The 24,488-nt window shown below is 45.9% G+C and overlaps 1 protein-coding gene across 11 annotated transcripts in view; it reads right to left on the bottom strand.

The window, feature by feature from the left end:
* LOC132872214 (probable E3 ubiquitin-protein ligase HECTD4) overlaps positions 1 to 24,488 on the bottom strand; it is an 868,395-nt gene that overhangs the window by 307,938 nt on the left and 535,969 nt on the right. For all 11 annotated transcript variants that reach the window (XR_009651396.1, XR_009651397.1, XM_060906858.1 and 8 more), the window contains exon 34: positions 23,020 to 23,204. Coding sequence is in view for 9 of the 11 variants with exons in the window: in XM_060906858.1 (XP_060762841.1) it covers positions 23,020 to 23,204 (185 nt within the window). In the remaining 2 variants the exon portion in view is untranslated. The remainder of the gene's footprint in view (positions 1 to 23,019; positions 23,205 to 24,488) is intronic.

The following is a 24,488-nucleotide window of genomic DNA, read 5'->3' as shown; positions in this document are numbered from 1 at the left end:
TCACGACCCGGATAGTAAACAATAAACATGGAGGACATGGAGTCGTTAGTGTTGCTGGTCTTGGTGCTGTGGCTTGTTGTCACCGACAACGCCAACAGATACTGGCAAGAGCGTATAGATGAGGCGAGGCGCATAAGGCTTCAGAAATTCTCGTAATTCGTAATTATTATTCTTCCGGGTTTGCAGTGTTTACAGATCCCAGCGCGCTCGCGGGGCGTGTGTGGGCATGTGAGGACACTCCTCCTCACCAATCAGTGCACAGGGGAGTGTCTGCTCACACCCCCAACCTCACTCGGCACGGCTTGGCTCGCTTCAGTCCCACTCCAAAACGGTGCGAGTTTTAGGGGCTAAGCAGGGCTGAAGCGAGCTGAGTCGTGCTGGTTTTTGGTAGTCGAAACGCGAGCCGTGTCGGGCTGAAGTGAGCTGAAGCGAGCTGAAGTGAGCTGAAAAAGGGTAGTGGAAAAGGGCCATAAGGGTCTTTTCTTGTTTGTTTTTTTTGCGCTAGTGTTTTTGTCTTTGCCTGTCTCATGTTTGTGTCAAGTTGTTTGGTCTCATTTTGCCCGGACTATTTTTGCTATTTGTTTTTCGTCCCATTTGTTTATCTTTTGCCACACCCTTTCTTCCTGTATTAAATTATCTTATTTATTGGATTACTGTCTGTTCTGTTTTTGGATCCTAAATTCACCATACCTCCACCAGCCCTAACAGTACATTCTGGCCAACATGGATCCAACGGAACTCGTCCATCTGAGAACAGCCATCCAGCAGCAAGGGACTCTCCTCGGGACCCACCAACAAGACCTACAACAAATTACCCAGAACCTCACCACCCTGTCCAACGCACTCAACTTTCTCACCATGCAGAGGCAGCACTGTCAAGCTGTGCCTACCCCTGCTCAGCCGTCTCCTACTTCAGCTCCTGTCACCGCCTTTCTCCACGAACCGAGACTTCCTGCACCTCAGCCCTACAATGGAGAACCAGGTACTTGCAGATCATTTTTGTCTCAATGTTCGCTGATCCTATAACTGCAACCTCTGGCCTTCCCCACAGAATGCTCCCGGGTAGCATATACAAGAACGCTCCTCACCGGCAAGGCCAGAGAGTGGGGGACTGCGGTCTGGGATGCCAATGCACCCTTTTGTTCCAGTTTCAAGGATTTCTCAGAGGAGATGAGGCAAACTTTTGACTGCTCTCTGTCCAGCCAGGAGGTGGCCAGGGAGCTCATGGAGCTGCAGCAGGGGTCCCGATCTACCTCAGATTACGCCATCGAGTTCCGGACGTTGGCGGCTTCGTGCGGTTGGAACGAGATCGCCCAGATCGACGCGTGCCTGCATGGCTTGTCCAACGCCATCAAGGACGAGTTGGTATCATAGGAACTGCCATCAGACTTCCCCAGCCTCATGGACCTCACCAACTGCATCGACGCTCGGATCCAGCTACGGAGGAGAGAAAAGAACCACCCCAGATTCACCTCCTCTCCACCTCCCGCTGCGTCCATCGAATCCATGCAGGTAGACTGGGTTCGGATGTCAGCAGAGGAACAACGTCGCTGGTGGAGCACAGGGGCCTGCTTCTACTGCGGTCAGCTGGGACACATCTGCCGAGCCTGCCCGCTAAAAGGACGAGCCCACCAGTGAATCAAGGGGCCCTGGTGGGCAACGCTCAGAACCAGTCCCCTGCTAATCATCCTTTACTTCCTGTCATCATTATCCGTAACAACCAGCATCACCACCTCCAGGCCCTCGTCGACTCAGGGGCGGACAGGAACCTGATCTGCTCCGCCACTGCCAAGTGTCTGGGAATCCCGCTACTTGCTCTTGATGTCCCTCTCACTGTCCTGACGCTCAATGGCACCGGCTTGACCAGCATCACCCACCTTACCACCCCGCTCACCCTAAGGATTTCTGGTAACCACTCTGAGACCATCCAGCTTCACGTCATGAACAACCCCCACGTACCCATCGTCCTAGGATTACCATGGTTAATGCAACACAACCCCCACCTTAACTGGGCTAACAACACCATCCTAGGCTGGAGCCAGTCCTGCCTAGCTTCCTGTCTGAACACCACTCTGCCTCCCGCCAAACTACTGCAGCCTTCAGCCAGTGAGTTCCCCGACCTCTCTCACATGCCTTTGGAGTATCTGGATCTCAAACTTGTTTTCAGCAAGATCCAAGCAGTGTCCCTCCCTCCTCACAGACCCTATGACTGTGGAATTGACCTCCTGCCTGGGACGGCGCCACCCAAAGGATGAATCTACTCTCTTCCGTTGAAAGGCAAGCCATGAAGAAGTACATCTCCAAATCTTTGGCAGTTAGGATCATCTGTCCTTCCTCTTCCCCAGCAGGGGTGGGATTCTTCTTTGTGGAAAAGGACAAGTTGCTCCGCCCCTGCATTGACTATAGGGATCTCAACGCCATCATGGTCAAGAACCGCTACCCACTACCGCTCATGACCATGGCCTTTGAACTACTCCTAGGAGCCAAGGTATTCACCAAGCTAGAGCTATGCAATGCAGACCATCTCATCAAGATCAGGGAGGGGGACGAGTGGAAGACGGCCTTTAACACCACCACTGGTCACTACGAGTACCTCGTGGTCCCTTTCAGCCTGACCAACACACCCACAGTCTTCCAGACACTCGTTAATGACATCTTAAGGGACTTCCTAAACATCTTCATTTTCGTGTACCTGGATGACATCCTGATCATCTCCCACTCCCTGGAGGAACATTGGGGTCACGTCCGGCAAGTCCTCCAATGCTTGCTAGAGAACAAGTTGTTCATCAAGGTGGAAAAGAGCAAATTTCACCAGAGCTCTGTCTCGTTTCTGGGATTCATCATCTCCCCAGCAAGGATCCAGATGGGCCCCCTCAAGCTCGAGGCAGTTGCCGATTGGCCCACCCCATTTTCGAGATGAGAGCTCCAGCACTTCCTAGGATTCGCCAACTTCTTTTTTTTTTTTTAAGATATTTTTTGGGCTTTTTTCACCTTTATTGGATAGGACAGTGTAGAGACAGGAAATGACCGGGAGAGAGAGATGGGGAGGGATCGGGAAATGACCTCGGGCCAGAATCGAACCCAGGTCCCCGGATTTATGGTATGGCGCCTTATCCACGTGAGCTACGACGGAGCAGGTCGGACCCCCTTCTTAGTCTGGACCGACCTTAAGAATCTGGAGTATCTCAAGTCTGCCAAATGCTTTAATTCCCGCCAAGCCCGTTGGTCTCTCTTCTTCTCCCGGTTCAACTTCATGCGCTCCTACCGCCCAGGCTCCAAGAACAGCAAACCTGACGCCCTGTCCAGGATGTTTTCTTCCCACCAAGAGGAGCCTAAGCTGCCCGAGACCATCCTTCCTCCATGCTGCCTGGTGGGAGCCGCCATTCTAGAGATTGAGACACTCATGCAGAGGGCCCTGGAGCAGGACCCCGGTGAAGGTAACCCCAACAACATTCCTCCTAATCATCTGTTTGTTCCCTGTCCTGTTCGAACCCAGGTGCTGGAGTGGGGTCATGGCTCCAAGCTGGCCTGTCATCCGGGAGCCGCCCGAACCCCGGCACTCATCCAGCAGCGATTTTGGTGGCCATCCATCAAGGAGGATGTCCAGGAGTTTGTGGTAGCCTGCGACACATGCTCCCGGAAGAAGACAGCCAATCGACCCCCTGCCGGCTTGCTAAGACCCCTCCCGACTCCATATCGACCTTGGTTTCACATCGCCCTGGACTTCGTCACAGGACTCCCCAACTCAGGTGGCAACACATGCATCCTCACGGTCATTGACTGTTTCTCCAAGACTGTCCATTTCATTCCTCTGCCCAAGCTCCTCTCAGCCAAAGAAACCGCAGAATTACTCATCCACCACGTCTTCCACCTACACAGACATCGTTTCTGACCGGGGCCCTCAGTTCACTGCGCAGTTCTGGAGGGCCTTCTGCAAACTCATTGGGGCCACCTGTAGTCTCACCTCAGGCTTCCACCCACAGACCAACGGCCAGGAAGAATGGGCGAACCAGGCTTTGGAGGTTGCACTCAGGTGCATGGCGTCCAGGGATGCCAGATCTTGGAGTAAGTACCTACCCTGGATCGAGTATGCTCAGAACACTCTTCCTTCATCTGCCACAGGTCTCTCACCCATCCAGTGCTCCCTAGGTTACCAACCACCACTCTTCCCCAACCAAGAGGAGGCGCTGTACCCTCAGTCCAGACCTTCATACGCCGCTGCAGGAGGATGTGGACATTGGCCCGGAGAAAACTCATTCGCCCCCCCCTAGCATCCAAGAGGCAGACCGACAAACGCCGCTCTAAGGCGCCCACTTACCGGGTGGGGCAATGAGTCATGCTCTCCACATGCCATCTGCCACTCAGAACCGTCTCCCGCAAGCTGGCTGCCAGGTACCTAGGACCCTTCCTCGTCAAAAAGGTAATCAACCCATGTTCCGTCAGACTGGCACTACCACTCACCATGCGATGCATCCACCCCACATTCCACATGTCACAGCTTAAACCTCTGGTTTCATAAGTTTATATGAAAAAAAATTTGAAATTCCATTTCTCTAACAAAAGTGCAGGGGAAAAGATAATACTGATGTCACTGATAAACAGTAAGGGAATAGTGAATAGCTGATGTATTTCTATGTGACTGAATGCAGGGAGGTAACTTTTTATATCCCCGATACAAGTAGTGCTGCCATGACAGCCTCATTCTGCAGACTGTAACATTGCTAGACAACCTACAAACAGATCTGCATACAATCTGACTTACCTAAATCTGTTAAAAAGGGAACTGCACGAGTTTTTACATGTTCCTGGCAGCATAAGCACTCATTAGTACGCTTAGCATGCTCTCGACTCACTCATGAAAAACTTCCTTGTAGAGCCCTGCACTCCCGCGGGAGTCCCGCGGGACAAATTTTGAAAGCTCATTGCGGGCGCGGGCGGGACCGGAAGTGCGCACAAGCGCGTGCGGGCGGGAGTGCACATATGCGGCGCAGGCGGGAGCGGTGATAAGCTGCAGTCCCGCTAACTAAAAACGTGTTTGAAATAAAATTTATAAATTATTAATTTATGTCTATCATATATAATTTGTGCTGGATATTTTATTTGGCATTAATAAAAACATTTTAAGATGCCTAAATTTGCAGAGAGAGTCAGATTGCCAGATTGAGTGAGGAATGGCATCTTAAATTTGCCATTGATCACCCTAACGGGAAATCCTTTGATCACTCTAATGACTCGCAGTTCACACCCAGCTAGCAAGAGAACCATGAGTGAAGTGATTTACTGCTTGCATTAGTCTACAACTCTAATCAGAGAGACAGGTTACACAGTGACGGTAGGCTTGACTCAATGCTATCCCAGAAATCCTTCCTGCAATATGCAAATGTGGCTATCCAATCAGAGGTGGCCAAATTTGCATATTACAGGAAGGATTTCTGGGATAGCATTGAGTCAAGCCTACCGTCACTGTGTAACCTGTCTCTCTGATTAGAGTTGTAGACTAACTCAAGCAGTAAATCAATTCACTTCTCTTACTAGCTCTGCTTTGCAATTAAAAAAAAAAAAAAAAAACACCATTGGTACAAAGCAAGCCCATTCACTTTTTTATGCTGATCAGAGAATTACAATGCTTTCTCATGTGATGTGCGATTCGCGATTAAATATTTTAATCGCTTGACAGCACTAATTATTATTATTATTATTATTATTATTATAGACACTACATGCTGAATTCAGAAACAAGGTAAATAATAACAAACGTGAACGTGAGCTGTAGATATTTATGCTCAAATCCACTCAAAGTAGGGGGCGGGGCACCATCACGCTGTGTCAAGACAAGAACTTTCCTGAGAAATAACGCGAACGTCTGCATCATGCGGGATTTGCGGGCGGGAGCGGGACAAAATATGGCAGGCACGGGCGGGAGCGGGACTGAAAATCATAATTTTTTTTGTGGGCGTGGGCGGGACTGAAAATGATAATTCTTTGCGGGAGGGAGCGGGACTGCATAATGCGGGTGGGAGTGGGACTGAAAAATCCGACCCACGCAGACCTCTACTTCCTTGTTAAGACATCACCAGGCTAGCTTACCGTAATTACCGTAGTAGTGTGTCCAACCCCCGCAGCAATGCAGAAAGAGGGTAAACAAACACTGCTTTGCGCAGCTCGTATGCTTGGAACATTTTGAAGAAAACTGTTTCACTCCAACAACTCTGCTGCACCGGCATTAGGAATAAATGTACAAGCCAGCGCTGACTCCAGATGCGGTTCCCACAATCTTCGGCCAAAAAGTGGACAAGACAAACGAGACAACACTGACAGTAATCCGCAAAAGAGAAGTTCAAAGGTTAGGAAAACACTTTTTATGGCTTCCCTATGTTTTTATTAAGCGTGATATGTTATTTTGAGTTCCTTTGGGCATGAACGTAATAATTGCTGATGCAGCTAAGTGGCTTGATGTTTGTTGGGTGTCTTGCTTTGATTCAGTGTTGTCAGAAAAGCCTTGGTAATCTCATTCTCATTATCTCTAGCCGCTTTATCCTTCTACAGGGTAGCAGGCAAGCTGGAGCCTATTCCCAGCTGACTACGGGCGAAAGGCGGGGTACACCTTGGACAAGTCGCCAGGTTATCACAGGGCTAGCCTTGGTAATGACTAACTAAAACAACTCTATTAATATTGTTCACTTGTATGTAACTAATTGATATGGTAATGCTTGTTTATCATCGTTATTCGTCATTGTCAAAAATACTCGAAGAAATCAGTGAAGAAATGTCACTGGCGCAATGGTCCATTTTGTTGAATATGGCCATGTATTGTAAGTGACATCACACTTTAAGGAAACCATTCCGAGTTCTTTTAGGTACACAGGAATTTGTTTGTGGAATAGCCGACCTCAATCAGTGCAATCTAGTCAAACACGTGATAATTTTAAGAAACAGGTGAAACAGTTTTTATGAAGTAAATTCCAAACCCAGTTTTATGATCTGTAGATACCTGATTTTTAATCATTTTGGTACCATTTCCGTAATCTAGTTGTATTCTGTGATCATTACAGTTAGCATATTTTTTTTGTTTATGACTTTCATCATTGTTTTATATAATTTTGTCAATTTTATTATTGTATCTTATTTTATTGTTTCCTGCGGTCATCAAGAGGACCACAGTTGATATGTGTATTTTATACTTTTTGTTGTCCTCGGTGTTATTTATACTGTATTGTAGCGATTCTGATGGGTGGGTGGAGCACAGAAGGACGGCAGGCCAGAACTGAGTTCACCAAAACTCTTTTATTTTCCACTTTTCAGTGTACTTATTTGCCACTCTCCCAGTCACACACGCACACACACAAGGCGTCTGGTTGGGGAGAGAGCTCCCTTCCTCTGCCCTCTCTCTCCTTATATAGGGCATGGTCACTAGGGAAGACACACGTTAACTGACATCAGGTGCAGTGATTCTGCCACTTACCTTCCCTGACTCCGCCCTCCGGTCACAAACCGCCGCTTGACCACGCCCCCGCTGCCACATGTATCATTTACACACATGAATTTTCCCAACCATACCAGCAGCTTGGGTGTTTCTGGCAATATTTCCGCCTTTTTTCGTACAAGTGCATCTTCCTGTAATGTTCACATGAATCCTGTATCGTAAAGCAGTATTTGTTTACCCTCTTTCTGCATTGCCATGGGGGTTGGACTACCTACTATGGTGTGGCAGTGGGGGCGTGGCCAAGCAGCAGTCTGTGAATGGAGGGCGGGGTTGGGGAAGGTAAGTGGCTAAGTCATTCCACCTGCTGTCAATTAATGTGTGTGTGTGCGCGTGTGCGTGTGTGTGTTTTTGTTTGTTACAGGGATGGAGCATAAAAGGAGAGAGAGAGCAGAGAAAAGGGACTCTCTCCCAGACCACAACGCATGTGTGAGTGAGTGAAAAAGCTGAAAAGCTAAAATAAAGTGTTTGTGTAAATATCAACTCTCGCCTGCTGTGCTTCTGTGCTCCACCCACATCAGGAACTGTTACAGTGGTGCTGAAACCCGGGAGCACAGAACCACCCCTTCGGGTCCTCCCCATTCGAAGAGCTCCTCCTTGCCCTCGCTACTGCCCAACAGAACCAGCATCAAGCACAGATCACCCTTCGAAAGGAACAGGAGCAATGCTTCGAAGCCTTGATGCTGGCCCAGCAGGAAGATCGCCAGGCGTTCCGGCACCTGCTCGCGTCAGCAGGGGCATCGGCCACTGCTGCCGCCACCCTCCCGAAGATGGGACCGCAGGACGATCCGGAAGCATTCCTTGCTCTCTTTGAGCAAGCAGCCGAGGCATGGGGGTGGCCGCTGGAGCAGCACATGGTGCGCCTCCTCCCGCTCCTGACTGGCAAGGCGCAGCTCACAGCGCAGCAGCTTCCTGCTGACAGCCGACTGGTCTATGCTGACCTGAGGAAGGCCATCCTGCAGCGGCTCGGCTGCTTCTTGGAGCAACATCACTAGCGCTTCCGGACGCTGGCACTGGAGGAGGTCGGCCAGCCGTTTGCATTTGGCCAGCAACTCCGGGACACCTGCTGGCAGTGGCTGAGGGCAGAAGACCACGATGCCGACGAGATCATCGATCTGGTGACACTGGAACAATTTATTTCTCGACTTCTGGAAGAAGCAGCGGAATGGGTCCAGTGTCACCGCCCGGTGTCACTGGAATGAGCCATCAAGCTGACAGAGGACCATCTGGAGGCGGCTCCGACGGCAGGCAGACGAGGCATCTCCCCTCGCTCCTCTTCTCTCTCTCTCTTCCCCCAGTCTCTTGTCTCCCTCTCCACCCCGTTCCCCTGCCACGGAAGCGGGAGGCTGACTCCTCCCCAGGCAGCCCGTTGCACCTGTGGTGTCCTCCCATCTCCTTCTGTGTCTGTGTTGTCTCCCCCTCAGGTGAGTGACACCCATAACATCAGTGCAGAGGGAAAGCCTGGGCCGGTGTGCTGGCGCGGTGGGGAATCGGAGCATCTCCAGAGTCAGCGCTCCGCAAGGGAGGTGGGTGCTGTAATCCATATCCCTGACGTGCCAGAAACCGCCCCCGATTAGGCCGGAAAGCATTGCATACCGGTGAGTATTCAAGGGATACATAATCACGCTTTGGCGGATTCTGGTTGTAATCAGACCTCAATTCACCAACGCCTGGTGCAAGGTGAGGCATTGGGGGGAGCACAAGTGGTAAAGGTGTTGTATGTGCACAGGGATGTTCACCATTACCCTCTAGTGTCTGTCCATATTCTATTCCAGGGCCAAATGCATAGAATAAAGGTGGCGGTTAGTCCTCGTTTCATCCACTCGTTGATTTTGGGTACTGATTGGCCAGTGTTTAAAAAACTGATGGAATATTTAATACGTAGTGGGTCCTGCACTAATAGGTTACGGGAAGATCACAGTGTGGCATTGACTGGAGAACCTGTCACGGAGCAGTCTACGTCAGCACTGCGTCAGAGCGAGGAGCAGCCCGCTCCTCCTCCTCCCTCTCTCGGGGATTCCCTTGGGGATTTCCCATTAGAGCAGTCGCAAGACGAGACTCTGCGGCATGCGTTTGATCAAGTGAGAGTAATTGATGGTCAAGCTCTTCAGCCAAGCGCGGCACCGACCAACCCCTATTTTGCTATTATTAAAGATAGATTGTACCGAGTGATGCAGGACACTCAAACCAGGCTTTCGTCTAAACGGGGGAACAGGGGCGCTGCGCCCTCTTACTCTCGGCGTGCGCCCCCTTACCGACTCCGTGAAAACATCCCAGCAACACTACGTGACAATGTGTCTGATCATCAAATACGTTATAATTGCTCCAAAAATATTCCAATCATAGTAGATAAAAAAATCATAGTAGACGGTGCAAAAACAATCCGAATTGGCGTTTTCCAGACTGAGGCGCCATGTTGTTTAGTTGTTTACTTGTCGCGGCTGCTCTCGCGAGATTTGACATGGGTTACATACAAGATCAGCTGACTTGTAGCGCGAGATTTCTCGAGACTGAATGACCTTTCACCCACCGGCGCGGGAGCTTTTGACAGAAGTAGTTCGCGAGTTGTTTTTGTTGACACTTGGGCATTTAAAGATGTCATCCCGCGGCACGAAGTGGAAGAAAGCCAAAGACTGTCCGGGGCAGAAGAAGATTAGGCCAAATAAAAAAAATAGTGTTTTTCCAGTAACCCGACCGATCGAGAATTTCCGCGTCGAAATTGCCGACCGTAAAGTTTTTATTACAAATTTCCCTCGATATTTTAGTGTAAGCGGCGTTAGTTTGTCATAATTTTTTGTTTCAACGCATTCAAGTTGTGAAAGAAACAATAAAAAGTAAAATGTTTCGCGACTTCTATCAGCCCTCCTCCATAAACTGAGCCGAGCCGCCATTTTGAATCCTCATTCAAGGCTGTAATGCAAATTGCTTCCTTTTCAGTATACAAGTGCACTTCCATGGCAGGGAAAAACACTACATTTTGCCGCCTATGTAGTCCCCTATTTATACAAATAGGAGTCATTCAGGATTCAGCCATGATTTTGCTCGACCCAAGTTCTACAGTAGGCTAGGCCGTCTGCTTTTAATGGAAGTAGCCTAGGACGTTATTTTCACGTTATTTCTTGATAAGGTGTTTTCACGTTATTACATGAAAATATCATGAAATATCGCTTCCGTAGATCATAACTCAAACTCTCGCGATATTTTTTTTTTATTCGTTTAAAGATTTAAAACACTTATTTTATTATGATGTGTGGTATAAAGGATTCTGTGCCAAAATACTATTTTGTAAGATGTTTACTTGTGTTCATTTTTTCAAACAAAATAAAAAAAAAATTAAGAAAAAAAAAACCTTTCCTACCTACCGACCTTATTTTAGTATTTCATGTTACCGGAAACACACTTTTTTTTTTTTTTTTTTTTTTTTTTGTTTGGCCTTACTTCTTTCTTTTTCAATGTTGACAGACAATTTGTTACAATTTCCCTCTCAGATAGCCTCAGAATGTCCCATTGGAGCATTTTTCAAAGCTTTGCACGGCGGGGGGGGGGGGGGGGGGGGACGACACAACCGGCACCATCTCCCCCCGCTCGCTCCCTCGCCATGGTGAGCACCCTCATACTAAATTTTTCTAGAAAAAACCCTGCTCAAACTAATGAACGAATAATCCAGTTGTTAATCCCAAAGAGCAGTAGGGAACTCATATTCCATATGGCTCACTTTAATACCATGGCTGGACACTTAGGGCAGGATAAAACACGAGCCCGAATAATGGCCCGGCTCTATTGGCCAGGGATTCATGAAGATGTCCATCGGTGGTGTGCGGCATGCCGTGAATGCCAATTAGTAAATCCTGCGGCCACTCCAAAAGCGCAGTTGCGCTCTCTTCCTCTAATCGAGACCCCGTTTGAGCAAATTGGGATGGATCTCGTCAGGCCATTAGATTGGTCAGCACGGGATATCGCTTTATTTTAGTTCTGGTGGACTATGCAATGCGATATCCGGAAGCAGTGCCTCTCCGCAATATCTCAGCACGCAATATTGCAGAAGCACTCTTCCGCTTTATCTCCTGGGCTGGGATTCCAAAAGAAATCCTGACAGACCAAGGCACCTCGTCTATGTCACGCACACTGCGCGAACTGCATGGGTTATTGGGGATTAAGTCTATCCACACCAGTGTCTATCACCCACAAACGGATGGCTTAATAGAGCGATTTAACCAAATACTCAACATAATCCGGAAATGCACAAGTGAAGATGCGCATAATTGGGATAAGTGGCTCGAGCCCCTGTTATTTGCAGTATGAGAGGTCCCGCAAGCCTCCATGGGGTTTTCTCCCTTTGAATTATTATATGGGCGTAAGCTACAGGAAAATTGGGAGGAGGGACCTTCACCTAGTAAAAACGAAATCCAGTATGTTCTTGACCTGTGCGCAAAGCGCCACACCCTCCCGCACCTAACCCAGGAGAATTTGCGGCAGGCAAAAGAACGTCAAAGCTGGCTGTATGACAGGGGCATGCGCCTTAGAGAGTTTACACCAGGAGACAAAGTGCTCGTATTATTGCCCACGTCGAGCTCCAAATTAGTCACCAAGTGGCAAGGGCCCTTCGAGGTCATGCAGCGAGTCGGGGACGTCAACTATGAGGTGAGGCAAACGGATAGGGGTGGGGCACTGCAAATCTACCACCTCAACCTTTTAAAATGCTGGAACGAGGGGTTCCCTGTGGCATTGGCGGCGGTAGTCCCAGAGAAGGCGGATCTGGGGCTGCAGGTGAAAAAGAGAACATTTTGGACCACTCCGGTCCCTTGTGGAGACCACCTCTCACCAGCCCAACTCACGGAGGTAGCCAAGTTGCAAAAGGAATTTTCCGATGTGTTCTCGCCCCTTCCTGGTTGTACCCACCTCATAGAACAACACATCGAAATGCCCACAGGGTTGGTATTGCGTCGCCGCCCTTACTGCTTGCCCGAACACAAGAAAAAGGTGGTTCGGGAAGAACTCGAGACCATGCTCGAAATGGGCATTGTCGAGGAGTCCCACAGTGACTGGAGCAGCCCGGTGGTCTTGGTTCCCAAGGCCGACGGGTCGGTCCGGTTCTGTGTCGACTATAGGAAGGTCAACGCGGTGTCTAAATTCGATGCGTACCCAATGCCTCGTATTGATGAGTTGCTCGATCGACTAGGCATGGCTCACTTTTACTCGACACTGGATTTAACAAAGGGTTATTGGCAGATCCCCTTGACTCCATTATCCAGAGAAAAAACGGCCTTTTCCACACCGTTCGGCTTACACCAATTTGTCACACTTCCTTTTGGGCTGTTTGGGGCGCCCGCTACGTTTCAGTGGCTGATGGATAGGGTCCTTCACCCCCAGGCCGCCTATGCGGCTGCCTATCTCGACAATATAATTATCTATCGTGATGACTGGCCGAGGCACCTCCAACATCTGAGGGCCGTCCTTAGGTCGCTGAGGCAGGCGGGCCTCACAGCCAGCCTGAAGAAGTGTGCGATTGGGCGGGTGGAAGTACGGTATCTGGGCTTCCACTTGGGCAACGGGCAGGTGCGTCCCCAAATTAACAAGACAGCGGCAATTGCGGCCTGCCCGAGGCCCAAGACCAAAAAGGGGGTGAGACAGTTCCTGGGGCTGGCTGGCTATTATCGTAGGTTTATACCTAATTATTCGGACGTCACCAGCCCGCTGACTGATCTCACTAAAAAGGGGGCACCAGATCCGGTCCAGTGGACAGAGCAGTGCCAGCAGGCTTTTTCTGAGGTAAAGGCTGCACTGTGTGGGGGGCCACTGTTACACTCCCCTGACTTTTCTCTCCCTTTTATATTGCAGACGGACGCATCGGACAGAGGGCTGGGGGCTGTTTTGTCCCAGGAGGTGGAGGGGGAGGATCGTCCAGTGCTGTACATAAATCGGAAGCTGTCAGTGCGTGAGGGCGCTACAGCACCATAGAGAAGGAGTGCCTGGCCATCAAGTGGGCGGTCCTCACCCTCCGATACTACCTGCTGGGATGCCCTTTCACCCTCTGTTTGGACCACGCGCCCCTCCAGTGGCTCCACCGCATGAAGGATGCCAACGGGCGGATCACCCGTTGGTATCTGGCACTCCAACCCTTTAACTTCAAGGTGGTCCACAGGCTGGGGGCGCATATGGTCGTGGCGGACTTCCTCTCCTGTCGGGGGGGGTTGAGTCAGCTGCAGGCCGGACGGCTGCCCGGCCTGAGTCGGGCGGTGGGGGCATGTAGCAGGGGGTCAAGCGTCGGTCTGTGACCGGAGGGCGGAGTCAGGGAAGGTAAGTGGCAGAATCACTACACCTGAGGTGAATTAACCTGTTTGTGTGTCTTCCCAGGAGCCGCGCCCTATTTAAGGAAGAGAGCGAGAGCAGAGCAGGCTCTCTCCCGACCAGAACACGTGTGTGTGGCGTGTGTGTATGTCTATGTCTAAGTAAACGTGTAGAAGCTGAAAAGCTAATAATAAAAGAGTTAGTGAGAACTCAGTACTGGCCTGCCATGCTTCTGTGCTCCACCCACCTAAACACTTGCTACAATAACATTATCTGGATAGTTTTCTTTCATCTCAGAAATATTGCTCAGATAAGAAATTTAATGTCACGACATGATGCGGAAAAACTAGTTCATGCTTTCGTTACCTCCAGGTTGGATTATTGTAATGCCTTACTGTCTGGATGTTCCAATAAGTGCATAAACAAGCTCCAGTTAGTTCAAAATGCAGCAGCAAGCGTCCTTACTAGAACTAGAAAATATGATCACATCACCCCTGTCTTATCCACACTGCATTGGCTCCCAATCAAATTTTGTATTGATCATAAAATACTACTATTGACCTTTAAAGCACTGAATGGTCTCGCACCACAGTACCTGAGCGAACTTCTGGTCCTTTATGACCTGCCACACCTACTTAGATCAAAAGGTGCAGGCTATCTGGGGGGCGCTGTTGCGCTGGATGCGATGAGGACGTGAATCTTTTTAGCTCCCAACAGGTGTCCTTTTAATTTCATGAAAAGACCAATAAGCCTGTATATCTACTTTCTTTAATCATTTCGTTACGTTTACTAATCATCTAGAAGTTATCTATTTACGTGTTTGCAATGTCGGGATCAGGGAAAATGTCGAAGCCAAGTAAGCAGCAACGTGCCACTGCTTCTGCTAGTCAAGCCCATGCTGCTGATGAAGAGGTAACAGCGACTATGCTACGTGAGATACTGGAATCATTTAAATCCGACATATGTCATACAATTGAGTCTGCAGTTCAAGGACTTCAAGCAGACATGGTCGCTGTCAGGTCGGAACTGAGTACTACTACGGGGGCTATGCAGCAGACCATCAATCTCCAAGAGGAGAGGCTAGCTGCTGTTGAGGACTCAGCCACTAAAACTAGCGATACACTGGCAGAACTGAAAGCTACCGTGGCCGCTATGAAAGGTGAAATACAAAGGCTGCAAGATAAATGTGAGGATTTGGAAAACAGGTCGAGGAGGAACAATTTGCGAATAATTGGCATTGCTGAGGGAGAGGAGGGTAATACTCCGACAGAGTTCATCTCCAACCTCCTTAAGGACATCCTAGACCTCGATGAAAAGCCACTCATTGATCGAGCCCACCGATTAACCCTGTCCAGGCCGAAGCCCGGCTCACCCAGACCGCTCATTCTGAGGGTTCACTTCTTCCACGTCAAAGAACAAATATTTCGCCGGGTCCGGGAGAAGGGAGCCCTTCTGTACAAGGAACAAACCATATACATATCTGGGGACTTGTCTGTTGCCGAAGCGAAAAAGAGGGCTGCGTTCAACAACGTCAGAAAGGTGCTCCAGAACATCCCTGATGCCCGGTTTGGCTTCAGGTATCCTGCTACCTTCAGAGTCACCCTGCGCGACAGAGATGAGCAACGTTTCACGGATCCAGGGAAGGCTATGAAATACGTCCAGTCAGCCTCAGAAACTCAGGTGCCTGGCGTGTGACGGTCATCTAAATACAGGTTGCCTTTTCATCCCTTTTCGTTCTTTCAGGGACGTTCACATATCGAATCAGCTCATCTCAGTCAAGTACAGTTTGATTGACATTAAAACTGACAGACTTCATCTTTAGAACGCAAAGCCAAGGTTAATTCTTAATATAGCCTCTCTTTTTTTCTTTCTTGTGGCTGACACATTATGAATACTTTTATGGTTTTAGATAATACACGTAGCCTATTTTGGTGATTGGTTATGCTGCCTGAATTTGAATATTATTTGATGTCTAAACAGGCTAGCTATGCTTTTTGGTCTCGCAATCATTACAGTCATTCATGACACCTGACGGTATTTTTTTTTCTTTTTTTTTTTTCTGCCTCCTCCTTCTTATGGTTTAAATACCGTTGTGGTTCCACGTCTTTGAAGCTGGGGTTAAAGCTTCATGTTGGGGTATAGAGCGAGTCTGCGCCCATGTTGGGGGGGGTGCTTGGTTGGGTGGGAATAGTGGGTTGAATGTAGTTCTTTATTCTTGTATTTTCTGTATTGTTTTTATATGTTGTTCTAACCCAATTTATGTTTTATGGCCACAATATACATTTTACAATATACGTTTGCTATGGAAAATAATCTAGCAGTATATTCGCTCTGGTGATATCATGGCTTGCATTAATTTTGCTAGCTGGAATGTCAAAGGACTAGGTCGACCCACTAAACTCAATAAGGTGTTGGCACATTTAAATACCCTGCATGTACAGATTGCATTTCTCCAAGAAACACATCTGTCTGTTTCTGAGCACATGAAATTGAGAAGGAGGTGGGTCTCACAGAGTTTTCACTCCCTTTTCAATAGTAGGGCCAGGGGGGCTGCCATCATTATACACAGAAATGTTATGTTTACTGCTTCAGATGTTATTGCTGATGGGTGGGAGATATATAATTGTGACTGGAACTTTATTCAATACTCCTGTAGTTCTGGCCAATGTGTATGCACCTAATTATGATGGTTTTTTTGTTAAATTTCTGTCTTCTATCCCTAACCTTGACTCTCATCATCTGATAATTGGAGGCGACTTCAACACATGCTTAGACCCCATGCTGGACAGGTCATCCAATAGACAAATAACTACATCTAGGTCAGCAAAGATGATAAATAGTTTTCTAACAGATTATGCAGTTGTGGATGTGTGGCGCTCTCTTAACCCAACTATCAGGGCTTACTCTTTTTTTTTCTAATGTTCACCAAACATTCTCCCGTATTGATTATTTTCTTTTAGACAAGAAGCTTCTTCCATTAGTCAGGGCTTGTACATATGAAGCAATTGTCATTTCGGATCACTCACCTCTCTTTCTTAAATTGAAATTTGATGATGTACCTATAACTCATCCACTCTGGAGATTTGATACGAGTATGCTTTCAGATAAATATATGGCCAGGGTTATTGCTGCTAACATTGAGATATACATACATACAAACTCTACTCCAGATGTGTCCCATAGCACAATCTGGGAAGCTCTTAAAGCCTTCATGAGGGGCCGGTTGATATCTATATCATCATTCCAGAAAAAACAACGTACAGAGATAATAACTCGCCTGACTCATCAAATTCGTCAGATTGATAATCAGATAGCCAGTGACCCATCACCTGAACTTATTAAAGACCGTCTTCTTCTCAAGGCAGAATTTGACACGCTTACCGCAAAGGATATTGAAAAAATGCTACTTAAATCTAGGCATTCATACTATGAGTTTGGTGAGAGCGCGCATAGGCTTCTTGCTCACCAGCTCAGACAATCCTCTGCTTCTAATATTATTTCTGAACTTAAGACACTAGATGGGCTTACACGGGACTATTTAGAAATAAACAATGCTTTTAGAGACCATTACATATCATTATATTCTTCTGAACAAAACTGCACCCTCCTGGAGATGGAGCAGTTTTTTACAGATATGACTATTCCCCAGATTGATGAAGCCACTGTAGAATCCTTAGACAGTCCAATATCTCTTGAAGAGGTTAAGGCGGCTATATCTGCTTTACAAACCAACAAAAGTCCTGGACCTGACAGGTTCCCAGTGGAATTTTATAAAGCATTCTCTACTCAGTTGGTACCACTGTTATTAGATATGTATAACGAGTCATTTGAATTGGGACATCTGCCCCAAACATTATGTGAGGCATCTATCACATTGTTATTAAAGAAAAATAAAGACCCCCATCTCTGTGGCTCATATCGCCCTGTATCCCTCTTGCCAGTAGATTTTAAGATTTTAGCAAAGGTCCTGGCCACACGTCTAGAGTCCATACTTCCACATATTATCTCTCCAGACCAAACTGGATTTGTTAAAAACGGGTTCTCCTTTTTCAACATACGTCGACTTTTCAATATTATCTATCACCCGTCACAGTCTACTACACCTGAGGTGGTAATTTCATTAGATGCTGAAACTGCGTTTGACAGAATCAAATGGCGGTATTTGTTTTATACATTAGAAAGATATGGGTTTGGACAAAACTTTATTTCATGGGTCAAATTATTGTATGCAGCTCCTATGTCTTCAGTGAGGACAAATGGTGTTTCGTCTGAACTTTTCTCTGTGTCACGTGGTACTCGACAGGGGTGTCCTTTGTCACCCCTGTTGTTTGCTATTGCAATTGAGCCATTAGCCTTGTCTTTACGCCAGACAACTCAACTCACAGGGATTTTCAGAGAGGGTCAAGAACATAGGGTCTCCCTCTATGCAGATGACCTATTATTATACCTCTCTGATTACTCTCATTCCCTTCCATCTGCATTAAATATATTGGAAAGATTTGGTAAGCTGTCAGGATATAAAATTAACCTGTCCAAGAGTGAACTTTTCCCAGTAAATAACGTAGCATGTTCAATGTCATTCAACACATCCCCTTTCAAAGTAACTTCTAAATTTACGTACCTTGGAATCAATGTGCCAGACAAATTTTCCAAACTTTTTAAAGAGAATTTCCCCCCTCTTATGACAAAAGTTGAACAGCTCTTAAAACATTGGACTCAACTCCCCCTGTCAGTAGCAGGACGAATTAATTCAATAAAAATGTCTATACTCCCCAAATTTACATATTTGTTTCAGAATATTCCTGTTTTTATTCCAAAGTCCTTTTTTCACAAATTTGATAGCATCCTCTCATCTTTCATCTGGAACTACAAATCTGCTAGAGCTAGAAAAAGTCTTCTGACACAGCCAAAGCGTTTGGGTGGTATGTCTCTTCCAGATTTTCAATCATACTATTGGGCATGTAATATAAGACCTATGTTGCATTGGCTATATGAGGATCCTGGTGCTGATGCACTTTCTTGGCAGTATATTGAATCACAGTCATGTAAACCATCATCATTGGCAGCTCTTGTATATGCACCTCTTTCATCAAACACAAATCACACGACTAATTTGCTAGTGAAAACATCTCTGAAAATATGGGCGCAGATTAGGAGGCATTTTGGTTGGCACTCCATTTCATTTAGATCACCTGTTTATGCCAATCATTGTTTTAAACCATCTGTTATGGATAAGGATTTCCTTGTATGGTACAATGCAGGCATTAAGCAGTTTCAGGATTTATATCACAATGGTACTTTTGTCTCTTTCCAGTATCTTCATGACACGTATAATATCCCTAAACCTCATTTTTTTTCGCTTTCTTCAAATCCGTAACTTCATTAGGAATATATCCCCAATATTTCCAATACAACCTCCTTGTGCTTCCTATGACCATGTATTAGGTAAGCCTGTGTCATTCAAGGGTATCATATCAACCTGTCATGGTAGGCTGATGGCACTTTCATCCTCCAATACCTCTGAGTTAAAATCTCAATGGGAAGGTGAATTTGGGAAATCAATTTGTGGAGAAACGTGGGAGGCAGCCCTGGACAGGGTTCATAGTTCATCAATTTGTGCCAGACATGGGTTCCTACAATTCAAAGTTTTACACCGTTCCCACTGGACTAAACTGAGACTGTCTAAACGGTTTCCTAATGTTGACCCTTTATGTGATCGTTGTAAGTGTACTCCAGCATCACATACCCACATGTTCTGGTCCTGTACAAAACTAGCACAGTATTGGTCATCCATCTTTGACATAATATCAGGCTTCCTGGGACAACCAGTCTTGCCATGTCCTGTGGTTGGGATATTTGGGGTGGTACCTGATCACTTAGGTCTAACTAGAGCACAATCCCATAGTATTGCATTCCTAACACTTCTGGCCAGACGGTTGATTTTGATGAAATGGAAAGACTGCAAACCCCCAACAGTAACACATTGGGTCAAGGATGTTCTGTATTTCCTCAAGCTGGAAAAAATAAGATATTCTCTGAAGGCTTCAGCAAAGGGTTCAGCAAAAAACACAAGAAAATATGGGGACCTTTTCTGGACCATATCAAGACACACACCACACTCATAGAATAGGCAGAGCATAAGTATACTCTATAGCAAAGATTGTGATTAGTCATAACATATTTTGATGTGGCCTCTCTGTAATGTGTTTTCCTTTTTTTTTTTTTTGTATTGTCTTTGTTGTAATTATTTTTGCCCTGTATCTGATCTTTAAATTGTCCTTGGTCTTTTTTTTTTGTATTATTATTATTATTATTATTATTATTATTATTGTTGTTGTTATTATTATTTTAAATTTTGTTGTTGTCATTATCTTGTTGGGGTTTTTGTAATTGTCAGTTACTACTTTTAATGTTAAAACTCATTCAGATATGTTCATGATGTAATGTCCAAACTGAATTGAAATAAAAAGAATGTTAAAAAAAAAAAGGTGCAGGCTATCTGCTGGTACCTCGGAAAGTGAAGGCTACATCAGGGGGCATCAGCCTTTTCTTACAAAGCCCCACAGTTATGGAACAGCCTTCCAAGTAGTGTTCGGGAATCAGACACAGTCTCAGCATTTAAGTCTAGGCTGAAAACATCTGTTTACTCAAGCCTTTTGTTAATGGTGTTTATGAGGTAAAGGTGTAGATCTGGAGGGTCCTCAGACATAGTGTTTTGGTAAACTGGGATGTATGGATGCTGTCAGTCCCCCACTTGCTTGCTCACTCGAGTTTGTTGACGGTGTAGTGGCTGGCTGCTTTATGTCCCGGGGCTCCCCCATGCCTGTGTTACCTTCTGGCTCTCTCCTTTTAGTTATGCTGTGATAGTTAGTTTTGCCGGAGTCCTTGCTTGTACTGAGCACAAAATGTATGGACCCTTTTTTCACGTGACGTCACGACAAACGCGGCCGCCATTTTGGACATGTACTACCAGTAGTTTACCACAGCCAACATTGAGGAACGGCAGCAAAGAGTGTTTATTTTCAGCAAGACTTCCATCATGCAACTATATTGTTGTGCACCTGGATGTAGTAACCATCAACAAACAAGGCAAGGGTTATCATTTTATCGGATCCCGGTAGATGCTGACCGACGGAGAAGATGGATAGCGGCATACCAACGCTTGTGTAGTGACCACTTTGTTGGAGGTAAGACGAATAAAATTAGCCAGAAAAGGCATTACATTGCTGTTAACATTCCATTCTAGTTTACTGTAATTATGATCTGGCAGCTATTTACACCGGATCCAGTGTAAATAGCTGCCGGAGCCAACGTCCGAGGTTCCGGAGCGCGCTGGCTCCGGCTGGGCCGCGAGCGAGCGCGCTCCGGAACCTCGGACGTTGGCTCCGGCAGCTATTTACACTGGATCCGGTGTAAATAGCTGCCAGATCATAATTACAGTAAACTAGTAAATACAGTTTTCTGCATCTTGCTCCTTTTTATGTTTGTCGCCTTCCTCGCATTCAAACCGATTTGAGCCGAAGTCCACTACATGTCCAAAATGGCGGTCGCGTTTACGAAGGTCACGTGACTGAAAAGGGTCTATACAGTACTGACTTATTCAGGTGACACTGGGCATACCTAACAACCTGTGTTTTCTCTCTCTTCCCCCCCCCCAATTTGTCCCTCTGAGTTACATGTCAATCCTGGGATCAAGGTGCTGACCTCTTCTGCTCCTCGGACCTGCCTGATCCATCCTGATGCCCTATGTCTGGTTGGAGTCTCATCACATCACTCCTGTGGAGGATGGCCCCAGATGGACAGTTGAAAGTCACACTTGGAAGACTGTAAAAGCATTTACAGTAATGCTTTTGTGGCTGAGGACTACAGTTGGCTTTGGGACTGCGGTTGTCATGAGCAGTTTTGCACTCAAGTTTCCATTAATGAAGAGTTATAACATCAATGAAACTGACTTCATGTTAAAACTGTTAATGTTATAGTCATGTTGTCAGTTCTTGTCGAGGTGAGGACTGGTTCCCTTTTGGGTCTGGTTCCTCTCGAGGTTTCTTCCTCGTGTCGTCTGGGGGAGGTTTTCCTTGCCACCATCGCCATGAGCTTGCTCATTGGGGACAGATTAGGGATAAAATTGTCTCATGTCTTGGGTCATTCAGATTCTGTAAAGCTGCTTTGGGACAATGTCTACTGTTAAAAGCAGTATACAAACTTGACTTGACAAAAGGTGGATTCTATAGTCTTTTTTTCACCAAAATGCCTTGATGGATAAACTAAAAGCAAATAGACAAAGCACAGATACAATTTACATAAAAGGACAGATGTCAACTTAAAGTTTTGCATCTTTTGATTTGAACAAGAGGGTAAACAACTTTTGTGTTTAGAATGTTTGGTATTCGGAGAAAAAAAAACAAAAACACAGCATGAACCCAGTAGCGCATTACAAACAAATTCAATATCAAAATTGAACAACTAAAGCTGCCTGTCTACCCTTAAGTGCGTGTGTAATTAATCTCTTTTAATGCCATTCTTATTATGTCATAGATTATACCCTGTAATAATACTCTGCTTAACCCTAATAGCTCAAGTAGATAATTAAATTATTCCACGAAATTGAGTTGTACATAAGCTGATCGCCAACGAGGGACGTCACGCCAAGTTGACTATAAGCCATGTACGGTGAAACTGAGTGGAATAACAGATATCCACATTCACTGGATTTTGAGAAACACAGCATTTTTATTTTTTGCAAATTCGATAAATAAAAGCTACATAAAACAACCGAAAAAACATTTCCACTGAGAATGTAAACAAACTGGCGAAATAACAGTAGCAATTTGTGAAATAATAATTCTTGGGGAAAAAAAAAAAGATACGTTCTTACCATCAAGTACTTTTATTCTTTTTTTTTTTGTATTTTGAGGTTTTGTTTTCGAGTAGAGTTTTTATTTTGTCCTCAGTTCATTCAGCAACATGCTCCACCATTTTGTTTTTCTCTACTCACGGTATATGAGCTGATATCCTAGTAGTAGAGTAGCCAGTCAGAGCGCGTGATTGCTCATATCCAGTGAATGTGGATAGAATAATAGACTTTAGCCCTCCATCTAACAGCAATCACAAGTAAGGCTACATAAACGAGTGTGCAAAGGCTACCATCAACATTCATGATTACTCAAGAATAAAAATTCCTCACAGACAGCATGATAAAGCGTGAAATTCCTACATCAGCTGTATAGTATACGTTCAGCTTGGTGATGTACCTTCCACTTTCTCCCACTCAATGCAGCGATTGGCAAGCACCTGGAATGCGGCCCAGGCCATCGTGGCAACTTTCTGCTTCTTGGTTTGTTTCTCATTGGAGCTGCAGTCTCTCTGGCTACTAAGACTGCAAAGCTGGTCCATCAACTGAACCAAGCCGCTGCGTACCAGACATTGCTCCTCACTCCTAAAGATGCAAAGAAATATTCTACAATTCCAAATCAGAAAAAAATTGGGATGGTATGTTGAAATTAAAACCGAAAACAATGATTTTTAAATAATCTTTTACCTGTATTGTATGCAAAACAACACATTATATGATGTATTACCTCATGATTTTTTTTCCAAAGTAAAACACTTATTTCAGTTTTGATTCTCACAACATATTTTAAAAAATTGAGATGGTAAAGCATTTACCACTTTGTCATGTTGCCATTCCTTCTCGCAACACTTACAGTGGTGCTTGAAAGTTTGTGAACCCTTTAGAATTTTCTATATTTCTTCATGAATATTATCTAAAACATCAGATTTTCACACAAGTTCTGAACGTAGATAAAGAGAACCCAGTTGAACAAATGAGACAAAATTAAAATACTTGGTCATTTATTTATTGAGGAAAATGATACAATATTACATATCTGTGAGTGGCAAAAATATGTGAACCTTTGCTTACAGTATCTGGTTTGACCCCCTTGTGCAGCAGTAACTACAATTAAATGTTTCCGGTAACTGTTGATCAGTCCTGCGCACTGGCTTGGAGGAACTGTAGCCCATTCCTCTGTACAGAACAACTTCAACTCTGGGATGTTGGTGGGTTTTGTCACATGAACTGCTTGCTTCAGGTCCTTCCACAACATTTCGATTGGATTAAGGTCAGGACTTTGACTTGGCCATTCCAAAACATTAACTTTATTCTTCTTTAACCATTCTTGGGTAGAACGACTTGTGCGCTTAGGGTCGTTGTCTTGCTGCATGACCCACCATCTCTTGAGATTCAGTTGATGGACAGATGTCCTGACATTTTCTTTTAGAATTTGTTGGTACAATTCCGAATTCATTGTTCCATCAATGATGGCAGGCTGTCCTGGCTCAGATGCAGCAAAACAGGCACAAACCATGATACTCCCACCATCATGTTTCACAGATGGGATTACGTTCTTATGCTGGAATGCAGTGTTTTCCTTTCTCCAAACATAACACTTCTCATTTAAACCAAAAAGTTCTATTTTGGTCTCATGCATCCACAAAACATTTTTCCAGTAGCCTTCTGGCTTGTCCACGTGATCTTTAGCAAACTGCAGAAGAGCAGCAATGTTATTTCTGGAGAACAGTGGCTTTCTCCTTGCAACCCTGCCATGCACACCATTGTTGTTCAGTGTTCTCCTGATGGTGGACTCATGAACATTAACCAATGTGAGAGAAGCCTTCAGTTGCTTAGAAGTTACCCTGGGGTCCTTTGTGACCTCACCAA

Source organism: Neoarius graeffei, chromosome 24, assembly GCF_027579695.1.
Source record: "Neoarius graeffei isolate fNeoGra1 chromosome 24, fNeoGra1.pri, whole genome shotgun sequence".
Taxonomy (NCBI): Eukaryota; Metazoa; Chordata; class Actinopteri; order Siluriformes; family Ariidae; genus Neoarius; species Neoarius graeffei.
Note: the sequence above shows the minus strand (reverse complement) of the source record. Positions and strands in the feature narration are given on the sequence as shown.